This window comes from Staurois parvus, unplaced genomic scaffold, assembly GCF_062004578.1.
Source record: "Staurois parvus isolate SC_StPar_1 unplaced genomic scaffold, SC_StPar_1.0 ptg000012l, whole genome shotgun sequence".
Lineage (NCBI taxonomy): Eukaryota > Metazoa > Chordata > Amphibia > Anura > Ranidae > Staurois > Staurois parvus.
This window is the reverse complement of record NW_028317808.1, coordinates 8600251-8612844: the sequence shown is the minus strand read 5'-3', so window position 1 is coordinate 8612844 and position 12594 is coordinate 8600251. Positions and strand designations below refer to the sequence as shown.

Here is a 12594-nt window from a genome sequence, read left to right as displayed (position 1 = left end):
GCTAAATGATGATACTTGTGCTATATTTTTAATAATGAATGATGACTTGTTATAAATGGAAGTGAGAGTTGTTGATGTTAGTAGATGCGGAGATATTATATTATTATATATTTCTACTGACATGAAGAATGGTTTAGAGGCCATGTGAACAGTAGAACAACATGTCAGCTGTGGAAGGTGGTGATGTATGGTATGAGACATGCAGTAAATCAATTCTGCGGGCTTTCTGTACTTGCACTCTACCGTATGCTTCAGCATTGCGTCTACTTTGGTAATACGACATCTTCAGTTATTCAACTGCATACATTCCTATCCTACATTAGATTTGCAGCTAGAAATGCAAACAAGAATCTACAAACAGGTAAAGTGGCAGTTTGGGAAATACTTCCATAATTATAATCTACATTATAATATATTGCCTTCTTTCAGATGCTAGATAAACATTATTTGGTGTAATGAAGCATATTGGCTGCTAATATAGTGAAAGCATATTGACTCCTAATATAGTGCATTAACTAATATCATAACCCTTTGTAAAAGCATCCTTAGCTCATAAAATATTTGCCATCTGCTGCTTAACAGAGCAACGCTTATTCTGTAATAGCCATTAGAAGTTTATAAACCAAATATTTATATCAACATCTCAACCCCGGGCACAAAAACGTCTATGTAAATACGTATGTTCCTCAATAGCCACAAAGGATATAAATCTTATTTTTGTGCACAAAACAACTTTGCAAACCCAGATATTTCCCTTTTAAGGGTCCATACACACTGGGCTTAAAAAAAAAGCCAGTTACCTTGGCAAAAAAATAACGCTCATATAGAGCATTTATGTACAGGAGCATTTAGCATTTTTTACTGCCTATAGGGTTTTTTCTGCCTGTAAATGCTGAGCTTAAAACATGCCTCTAAATATCCTAATGTGCATGGACACATAGGATAACACTGAGCTGCTTCTACAGTCAAAACACAAAACTCCTGCAGAAGCAGGGTTTTTTAAGCCCCTTGTGCATGGACCCTAAAAGTAGCAGTGGCATTGTTCAGTCTGACCAGAGGTGTGGGAGAAGCCCAGTAGGTCTTCTACTACAAACCGCCTGCAGAAAACTCCAGGAGAGGGTAGAGACAAGACCAGCCACCTTATACAAAGAAAGAGAACAGCAGTGGGTGGTCTTTATTACTGAAAAACATGACAAAGACAAAAAGTACAAAGTTGTTTTGTACTGAATTACTGCACAGATCTTGAAGGTATAACATAACACACAAAGGGCACCAAGACTAAAGGAAGACTATACATGGATCTTGAGTTTAGACAATGTTTGTTTATCCAGGAGTTCAGCTTTTAAAGGAGAACAACAAGGACTCCATTGCTGACCTCTCTCAAAATGTTAGTTTCCTGGCTATATTGCTGACCTCCTTCCTTCAATATTTTCAGTCACTGATCTGAAAAAGGTATGTAGATACAGTAAGGTCTTCAGAGTTGTTTTTGTCCATGATCATGTAATCCAACATACGATAATACATGTTTATTTTATAGGACCTATGATAATTACAGTAAGGTTAATGGATAAAGCTAGGACAAAAAGATTGGAAAGATCTATGGGAAATAATAATGCTGGTTACTACACCTAATGAACAATGCAAAAGCCATACTCAATTTTACAGGTGATTGTAATATGTATCACTGTAGTATAGATACGTATAAAAGTATAAATAGAGTTCATTTTAAACTAAATATATCTAGGACTAAATGTTCAAATTCATATTTGATTCAGCACGTTTTATCTTTCTGTCTGCCAAACAACATTTGTTCCTGGTATATGCAATTATTTACATTTAAATGACTTATCCAAACAATGTCAGGATTATTCTGCATGGAAACAAAGTAATATCAGATTTAACAAGACAAATAACTGAGCAAGAAGGAAAGGGATTTCAAATGAATTTCTGTAGAGAACAGGAGAGAAAAAAAAAAAAAAAAGATTGATAAAGACATACTATCTGCCAGTCTTGGTGAAGAATTGCTGTCTGGAAGTGCTGACAGCTGCTGTGCAGGAGCTCAGTGTAGTGATACAACTGCCATTGGAGGTGCTGGCAGCTTGAAGTGTACTTCCTGTAGGATTCCGAGCTGTAGAATTATCTGAAGATATGAAATACTGTTTCAAGATCAGCATCCTAAGAGCACTTGCAAAGGGCAAACAGTTTTTTTTTTAACCGATATGTGTGTTATGTACTGTACATAATACAATATATATATATATATATATATGTTAATTATGTTATACAAGATTTCTATAGTGCCAACAGTTTGTACAGAGACACAGTAGGCTTACAGAATAGTTCCACTGTTCACTAGCAGTTAAATACAGTTCAATACTAATAATGAAGGACCTGCTCATGGAACATACAATCTAAAGGGAGGGGGAAGTAGTACAAAAGGTAATAGCTGTGGGGGGTGATCTGATAGAGGTAGCAGAAGTATAGTTATTAGGTTGAAGTGGGGTATGTGTCCCTGAATAAATGCATTTTCAACTATCACCTAAAGGCAGATAGGGTAGGAGCTAACTGGACATACTGGAGTAGGGAGTTCCAGAGGATGGAAGAAGTTCTGGAGAAGTCCCATAGACGAGCATAAGTGGAGGTAATAAGGCAGTTAGAGAGCAGATGTCTTGGATGGAGCAGAGAGCTGTAACTCTTAACAGAGGAGTCACTGGCTCTCTGCTCTGCCCCTCCAGCATTCACTGGAGCACCGAGCTGTGGAGGGGGCAGGTGGCTGGCTCAGGCTCTCAGCACCTCGCTGAGAGGCTGAACCAGGTGTCAATCCAGGCTTCTGGGTGGATCCCAACTTTGACGTTGGAACCTTTTCAGAGCTTGGACTGGCTGAGTGACATCAGCCAACAGTGAGCTTTAGCCCAATGTCAGCTGAAAACGGATCACAGGAGTACAAAACGAATATACAAGTACAAACGAGTATAGTTGAAATAGGTTTCCGGAAGGCCCCGCCTTCCCTGGCCTGCCAGGTTGCATGCTTTGATAAGGGTCTGATATGGATTTTAAGAGGAATCTCAAACTTTTTTTTCTTGATTTTGCGTGGGGTTCCCCTTAAAACCCATATCAGTCCTAAAGGAAGTGTTATGAAACTTTGTGAGGACCTCACACTTTTATTTGGAGGGGTCCCCCTAAAATTCATACCAGCCTTGAAGGGTCTTTTATAGGTTATAGAGTAACCCATATGTTGTGCTTTTGTGGGTATCCCCCCACTTCTATAGACCCTCATCTGGAATAATGGTCTGGTATAGAAGAATAGAATCAAGCAGAACAAGCAGGTTACAAGCAGAATAAAGCATCCTGGGAGCTGTCATTTTGCTTGCAATTTAAATACATTTTTTCTCTGTAAATGGAAGTGTTTCTGTAGTAGGCTGCATAAATTGCACAGATACTTCACTTTAAATATAACTAAAATTAAATATTTCCATTTTTATTTTTTTAGCACATGTACCCCAGCCCTACATACCATTCGTTTTAACCCAAAATTGATTTTTAACATTTGTCTCAATTGGAATTCAATAGAGGTTTAGATACGGCACTCAGACTTGACTCCTGTTCTCTGAACACTGCTCACACCAAACCCAGGAGTGTTTGGCTCATCACTATTCCCTAATGTGAGCTTTATTTTTTCACTCCAATTACCATTCTCTCAGATTATCCAAGCCTCTATTCCCCAGACCACTCAGGTTCCTTGTCTAATTGCCAGAAAACCATTAGACCCCCTTTTCTCCCTTGTATCCATACCCATATTACTGTACATCTACCCCTTGACTTTTCCCTTACTAGCTTCTTGTTTTCTGCCAACCTTTACCTCGATCTTTCACTAGCAGTAAGCCAATCCACTCTTCTCCCTTTGCATTTTGCTTGTAGATGTTTCCCCACTCATTTCTTCTGCTGGGCTCTAGATACCTTATTCCAAACACTGACAGCAGCAAAGAATGCAGTTGAGCTATCAGGACAGGTGGACATCATGTACGATGTACCCAGTGGCATCCCTAGGTAGGTGCGGGGGGTGCACGCCGCACCGGGTGACACCTACCGCCTGTGTCGACACCGGATCCGCTCCACAAAAGGTAAGTTGTAAAGCAAGCAGACAATCCCCACAGGATGGATCGGATCTGCGGACTGAGCATAATGGATCGGAGTCTGATCCATTATGCTCCCTAATCCACAGATCCGATTCACTCTGCGGGGATCGTCGGAGGGGGTGTCACCAAGTGTTATTGCACCGGGTGACACCAACCCTAGGGACGCACCTGGATGTACCTCAACTCTTATATGTAACTCTGCAACGGGGTTTATGAAGATGGATTGGGCTTCTCTGGAGCGTACATTGCAATAAATGCTTTTTACTAAAAAGGTTGGAGAGATCAAATAGGTCATCCATGTGTCCTAGTTATTTATGTATTTTTTTTTTTGTAAGCAATACATCCGGCACCTTTAGATTTGAGGAGCATGATACCACAAAAAAAACAAACAAACACCATTAGCTATCACTACATGATTTTGATGACATGTCATTGTCATTCCTGTAGCCTGCTTCTTCTCAGAAAAGACAAGGATGTGTAAGTGTGTGCAAATGCATTGTCAATGAAAATAGATACAGGCTGTTGTGCTGACTAAGATCATTTATGGAGATATTAAAGGTCATATGCAGACTTCCAGCATTACATATAAAGAATGCATTTAAAATTGGGGCAGAGAAATGCTAAGTATTAACACGTTCTTCATACCTTGTTTTATATCATTGTGCTTGATGATCCAACTTTCATCCCAAAACATTTTTTGTCTTTGGTAATGAAACCACTATATAAAGTAAGAAATAGAAAGAAATTAAACGTGTTATATTAAATAAAGCAAATAAACTAATCTTAGTCTTATTTTTTTTCAATTCTAATTTGTTCTAAGTTTAAGTGCACAAAATCTTTTGTTGCGCAAGATGCAAAAATAACATTTATCTAGACAATCTACCTGGCAGTTGTATCCATCAAAGATATAACTGCTCTTAATACCTTTGCTCCCCAGTGCAAAATGCCACTATGGACCAGTAAAATGCATCACTACTAACATCTACTGCATATACATTTATCAGCATACTGTATGATGAGCATGACTGACTATTTCAGCTCATAAATTCCATGGGTTATTGGGGGCCTTTGCATCACTAGTTTCCCTACATAGTGTGTCTGGGTTTCACTGGGAGTCATGGTTTTGGCTGCTTATACTGTTTCTGAACCAGTTTTGTTTTTTTTTTAAACTTTTGGGTAGAGCGGTGAGGAGAAAATTCCTATCAAGCTGCCACAGTGACCATTGTCACTTTGATGAAATTTTGGGGGAAAAGCCAAAATTTTGTGAGGACATGTTTCAATGAGGACACCTTATCCAGTGACATCTGAAGAAACAACCTGTCCCTTCCTGATGGTTCTTCAGCAGAGGGAGCAAATGGATCATACCTGAGGCATATCCCTTTGAAAACGTGCGTGTGCACAAAATGCGTCAGAAAAGGAGCCTACACACAGATGTCACGCTGCCGGAGCCGCACCAAGGTCCAGCGGCCATCTTAGTGAGTTGTCTTATACCGTTTGTACTCTCCACGTGGATACTCTGCACCTTTAATAAAGTGCTACACTATTAGCCGATTTTCTCTGGCTCTTTTGTGAGCTAACTCCTCAGGATTTCTCATTGCAGTTTGCATGCTGCTTGGTGTCATCATCCCTATCTGAGATCATGCTGGCCTTCATGGTCATATAACTGATGGGTGTGCTGCCTGACTTACCTGAGGAAGAAACCAGCTGTTCATGCGCATTTTATATGCACTTCTGGTGAGTGCATATAAAGGAATACTTCTCACGGATTCACTAGCACTGGATGTCACCTGTTCATATATTTATTTTCTGGACTTTTTTATAACTATTGTTTATTGCAATTGTGTCATTTGATATATGTTCACTATCAGTCACTATTCATTTTTATATCACCCAACGCTGACCACTCAGTGTCACGGATACCATCACCACACTTATCAGTATATTAATTATTGCTATATTAATAATTCATGAACTCTCACACTTTAGACTGGTAGTGCTGATCAGAGCGCCATGCTGTGTCTGCTTTTAACCGCCTCCCGCCTGCCATATAGTGTAATGACGGGCGCAAGGCGGTTCTCTCATTCTAACCGCGCATGCATGGCTCCGGGGGCACGCAGTGCGACGATCGGTGGTGCGCTGTGTCTTTCGGACACAGCGCATCACCGATCGACAGAAAGAGCTGAAGATGTCGGCTCGGTCATGTGATCATCTGTGTCCAATCACAGCAGATCACATGTAAGTAGGGAAATGCCAGTTATTGGCATTTCTCTCCTCACGAGCTGTTACTCTGACAGCTTGAGAGGAGAGCCGGAAATCGGCATTCCTCAAAGGGGACATGTGCACTGATCTTCAGGGCACTGATGATCAGTGTGCCCTTATGATCAGTGTGGCTCCAGAAGTGCCACCTGTCAGTGCCCATCAATGCCCTCTGTCAGTGCCCATCAGTGCGACATATCAGTGCCTACCAGTGCACATCAATGCAACATATCAGTGACCATGTGAGCTTCCTTTAAGTGTCACCTATCAATGCCAGTCAGTGCCACCTATCAGTGATGCCAGTCAGTGCCGCCTATCAGTGATGCCTATCAGTGATGCCTATCAGTGATGCCTATCAGTGATGCCTATCAGTGATGCCTATCAGTGATGCCTATCAGTGCCGCCTGTCAGTGCCGCCTGTCAGTGCCGCCAGTCAGTGCCGCCTATCAGTGCCAGTCAGTGCCCATCAGTGCTGCCCCTCAGTGCCCATCAGTGATGACTGTCAATGCCCATCAGTGCCACCTACTAGTGCCTCCTCATCAGTGCCCCCTAATGGTGCCCATCAGTGCAGCCTCATTGCGCACATCATTGAAGGAGAAAAATCACTTATTTACTAAATTTTATAACAAAAACTAAGAAAAAAACGTTTTTGTTTAAAATTTTCAGTTGTTTTTGGTTTGTTTCGCAAAAAATAAAAAACCCCAGAGGTGATTAAATACCACCAAAAGAAAGCTCTGTCTCAAAAAAATGATAAAAATTTCATATGGGTACAGTGTTGCATGACCACGCAATTGTCAAAGTGTGACAGCGCTGAAAGCTGAAAACTGGCCTGGGGAGGAAGGGGGTATAAGTGCCCTGTAGGCTAGTGGTTAAACATAGCTGCTATTTGCTCTGTTGATGCTTCTATTCACCTTATCATTTATTTATGTATATGCACATGTTTTAGAAGTATTTAATTTCATTCATTCATTACTTTAGCGCTGCACCTTTTATATTTCAAATGGATCATACCTGCCAAGCATCCCAGATTCTATAGGACTGTCCTAGGATTATAACATCACTGAAACTCTTGTCCAAGTGCTCAGCTTTAGCATTTGCACTTACTAGAGCTCTACTACTCTTGTGAGCTCCTCTCTGACACTATGGGTAATGGTGCAGGACAACAATCTTAATGCAATAAGGAGATGTTTTTTAAATATCCACTGACCACCAATGATTATGACTTTAATGACTTTTAAGATACTACTGATCACAACTAGTTAAATGAAGTCCTTATTATAGCCTAACTTTAGTTTAGTTGACTATGCCAGTGGTTGCTCCAACCTTTGTCTCCTAGTATCTCCGCAGCTGCAGTCTTCCGGTGATGTAGGGATTAATACAAGCCACTGCACCTGCCATAGGCACTCATCAAGAGTGTTGAATATGACTGACTTTTTCACCCCCCCCTCCAATTAGAGAAGCTGTACTACAGCTTCCAGCAATGAAAAAGCAGTCCGAAACTGGTCCTTGCCATTCAATTTAAGTACTAACCCTACTGCTGAATTTTTATTTTATATATTTACCATGGCCTTTTAATGTAGGCTGAGGAACAGTGTTGGCGTATAGCTTTGGCATAGTAACTTAGGTGTACCTTTCAACAGTCCTGAAATCACCACATGACACACAGTCACAAGGGTAGTTTGGAAATAGACTCCCTCAGTGTGCTCTGAGCCTCCACCCTGGTCTGAGGTCTGAAGGGGTTGTGGAGGGGAGAGGTGCTGATCTGGGGTCTGAAGTGGGACTGATCTGAAGCCATAAGTGGGGGTGGTCTGGGATTTTAATTAAAATTTGGGGTGTCCGCTGCAGTCCTGCTATAAGTCTGATAGTCTCCATTACTAGAAAAAAAAAAATTCCACGTAAACCAATTAATTTATACGTATTGGGATTTATTTTTAGCAAAGAATGTAGTAGAATACATTTTGTCCTAAATTTATGAGGAAATTTGATTTTTAAAATTTTTTTTACTGGATATGTTTTATAGTAAAAAGTAAATATTGTTTTTTTTTGTTTTTCAAAATTGTCGGTCTTTTGTTTATAGCACAAAAAATTAAAAAAATGCACAGTTGATCAAATACTACGAAAAGAAAGCTCTATTTGTGGGAAAAAGGAACATAAACTTAATATATGTACAACGTTGCATGACCGTGTAATTGTCAGTTAAAGTAACGCAGTGTCGTATCGCAAAAAATGGCCTGGTCAGAAAGGGAGGTAAATTCTCTGGAGGGCAAGTGGTTAAAACATATATAATTTTATTGATAAAAACATCTTACAACAATTTAAAAACTACAAATTCTAATTAGATATTGTGATAAAAATCCAAGAAAAACTACTGGTTGTTTTTAGGACGGTAGATACAGTAAATTTGTCCCAGATTCAAGCAGTATACAGACTGTTTTCCTTTGTGGTGAGCTTGTTTGATTCACTGATGAGTTAACAAGCTCAGTTGAAGCAGTACTCTGGATTCTATAAAACTCTCAGGCTTCTTACGGAGGAGGCTCCATCCTGGAAATTGATCTCTGTGGAGAGCAGACCAGGGAGCAACATTTTACTTATATGGTGAGATTAACCTGCAGAGAAATACACGGCAGCATGTTACTGCTGGCAGGAGAGAGCACCCAATGGCAGTGCGCGACACCTACCCGGAAATGAAAAATTATATATATATATTGTGGGGTTAGCTCAGGTGGGGGATCTCCTTCCCTGGGACAAAGGTAGACCGCACAGCAGGCTTGTCAAAATCTGACTGGTTGTCAGCTTTATTTAAAAGGTTTGCAGAAAAATAAACAAAAACATGAAAATAAATCCTTGCCATCCAGGCACTAACTAAACAAAAGGCTTTTCCTCTCTCAGAGGTGAAGGGCTTCTCCCTGTCACCAAAATAAAACAAAAAGCAAACCTTTTCTTGTAGGTATAGTCCATACACACAGCTCTCTCAGAACACCTCTCTGAGTCCCAGGCCACGAGCAACTCCTTGCTCCAGCCCTGCCCTTTTTATACCACCTGTTGGTGGAGATCAGTGGAGTCCAAACTCTGGTCCGGAACCACCTGCTTAACTGTGGCCCCGAAAACCCGGAGTGGACTCCACCTAAACGGTCAGGTATGAGCATATGCGAGGTGACACATAGCGTCCCTCTATCACCTCGCCGTTCATCCTGTCACAATATATATATATATTATATATATACAGTATATACACGCGTGATTATTTTGCAGCAATGCCGCCTTTTGGCAGTACTTCTGTTATAGGGTGGTTGGGAAGCAGTTAATTGATAAATTGGCTACCTTAAAGGATACGTTCACCTGTTAGAAAAAGATAATAAATGCACATTGTATTGCAGGTAAACTGATACTCAAGATATTGGTTTCATGAACAGTGATTTTTAAGTAGATTGGGATAGTGCTGCACTTTTTGAATGATAGTTTTAAAAAATATATTTAATTGAACAGTCTGCAGTTAAAACAATCAGAATCCCATAGGCATGCTGCATCAGAATCAGAGTGACCTGCAATGAATTGTTCAATTACCAAAGCACTACAATAACATGGGCCCTTTTGCTCAGACCTTATTCCAGTCCACTAGGTAGAATATACAGTATTCATACCCAGGGGGGGACTGACAACTCATGGGGCCCCCGGGCAATAGAGGATCATGGGCCCCTGTGTCCTTGCCCAAACTCAAAAAAGCCTATGAAAAAGGTACCAGGGGCATCTCATGGGGCCCCCTACTGACCTCGGGCCCTCGGGCAGTGCCCTAGCTTCCAAATGGTCAGTCCGCCCCTGTTCATACCCCTTGACATTTTCCACATTTTGTCATGTTACAACATAAATGTATTTTATTGGGATTTTATGTAATAGACCAACACAAAGTGGCACATAGTTGTGAAGTGGAAGGAAAATGATAAATGGTTTTCAAAATTTTTTACAAATACATATCTGAAAATTGTGGCATGCATTTGTATTCAGCACGCTTGGATACCCCTAACTAGAATCTAGTGCAACCAATAGCCTTCATAAGTCACCTAATTAGTAAATAGAGTCCAACTGTGTGTAATTTAATCTCAGTATAAATACAGCTGCTCTGTGAAGCCCTCAGAGGTTTGTTAGAGAACATTAGTGGACAAACAGCATCATGAAGGCCAAGAAACGCACCAGATAGGTCACAGATAAAGTTGTGGATAAGTTTAAAGCAGGATTAGGTTATAAAAAAATATCCCAAGCTTTGAACATCTCACGAACCACTGTTCAATCCATCATCTGAAAATGGAAAGAGTATGGCACAACTTGTGAAAGAATAGTGCAGCGCTCAAAAATGATACAAATGACAAAAAAAACATTCAACAGTGATAAATATTAGTGCCAACCCTTAATCAAAAACAGGAAATTAAGTGCCAAACCATGATCATAAACATAATGTGCATACATAAGTAAATATTGCTTCAAAAAAATGTCCAATAAGGAAAAAAACTATAGTGGTGTTCACACAGTGCCACACAAATAAAACCACATACGTGTTTAAATTAAGAACAATGTCCTTTCAGTGAAAAAATATATTCATGCGGTGTGCAGCTGTGATGATGAATAAAGCCGTGACTGTGTCAAAACTCCTTCCATAAATGGCTAAATTGCCCCCTCACCTCCTCCTACTGACCCCGAAGGGCCAACAGGCTTGCAGGATCACCTGGATCCTTATATTTGTAATGGCCAGCAGCTTCCTTCCTTCCCTGGATCTCCTCAGCAGAATTCCAAAGAGCCCCTAGTCAGTCAGGGCAGTCCTGGGGAGTAGTAGCTCACCAACCAGTGAGCCAAAAAAGAGACTCTCTAAGTGTAGTATTAAATCCACTTGTTTTTATTTCCAAAGAGTAAAAAAGGATAACACTCACATTGCAGACAATCTTCCCTCCTCACTGATGTGTGGGTGTACTGCATGCGAATGGGACCTCTTGGGTGTAGCAAGATGGCGTCTCCCACCGGAAATGCGTCACCACGCACCGGAACTACGGACTCGCGTACCTACGCGTTACGTCACCGTCTACTCGTGACTTCATCTGGGTAACACCCTACGAGCGCAGTTCCTCCCTTTATACTGGACCCAATGTAATAACATCGCTGGAGGCCCGCCTCTCATGCACTCCACCGTACCCACGCCATTTTCCCGACTACCTCTCCTATTATCAACGGCGGCCATTTTCCCGTCTCCCTCCTATCATATAGCCTGCCGCATATTACAACGTAAAATCAATGGGAGAATCTCCCATCAGGGGATCCTACAAATCGGTAAACCTTTATTGGGGAATTAAATAATAAAAAACAATAAAATGTATACTGCTGGATTATATTAGAAATACCATAAGTAAATAAATAATCAATCCACATCTCTAGGGGATAAACTAAGGGGATAACCCTGTAATTTCATAACACTAAATACATAAATGATCAAACCACCTCTCTGGGGAATATATTAAGATGATACCCATAATTCAAAAAATAATTTAAAAAATTTAATAAATACTAATACTAAAAAATATATATATATGAAAATAAAAATAAAAATAAAAATATATATAAAAAAATATATATAAAAATACCGCCATAGTTCCCTACGTCATACAATCTACCCACACATTTACATAATAAGCAATAAAATTGGTATAAATATAATAAAAATACAATCAAGAAATATATAGACATGATGGGGGAAAAAAAAACTTACTCTCCCTTCACCTTATAAAAATTAAACATGATTAGTACTAATAAAAGAAAATAACGACAATAAATACTACTAATAATAGCAAATCCTTCACATATTATCCTCAAAGTATCCTTAATGGGCAAAAAAGGAGTATATACAACCTCTCAATAATCACTAATGAAACTATTCAAGTCAAACTCAACGTTTAGCCCTTTGGGGACTTGCGTATTCATAGAATAAATCCACCTAGACTCGGCCTGGCTAAGGGATTTAATTTTGTTAGTCCCCCTCCAGTGTTTTTTAAACCTTTCAATCCCCCAAAATTTCATTTTACTGGGATCCTTATTATGACATAGTGCAAAATGTCTCGAAACACTGTGTTTTGGAAATCCTTTATTAATATTCTGGGCATGCTCCCTTAGCCTTTTCCATAATGGTCTCTTTGTCCTGCCTATGTATTGGAGCCCACATTCA

General features: G+C 40.0%; 1 protein-coding gene across 1 annotated transcript in view; it reads right to left on the bottom strand.

Moving 5' to 3' along the window:
• LOC149473686 (atrial natriuretic peptide receptor 1-like) overlaps nucleotides 1-12594 on the bottom strand; it is a 206497-nt gene that overhangs the window by 148182 nt on the left and 45721 nt on the right. The window contains exons 8-9 of the mRNA XM_089674786.1: nucleotides 4782-4854; nucleotides 1999-2128 (exon numbers count right to left, since the gene is read on the bottom strand). Coding sequence (XP_089530912.1) covers nucleotides 1999-2128; nucleotides 4782-4854 — 203 coding nt within the window. The remainder of the gene's footprint in view (nucleotides 1-1998; nucleotides 2129-4781; nucleotides 4855-12594) is intronic.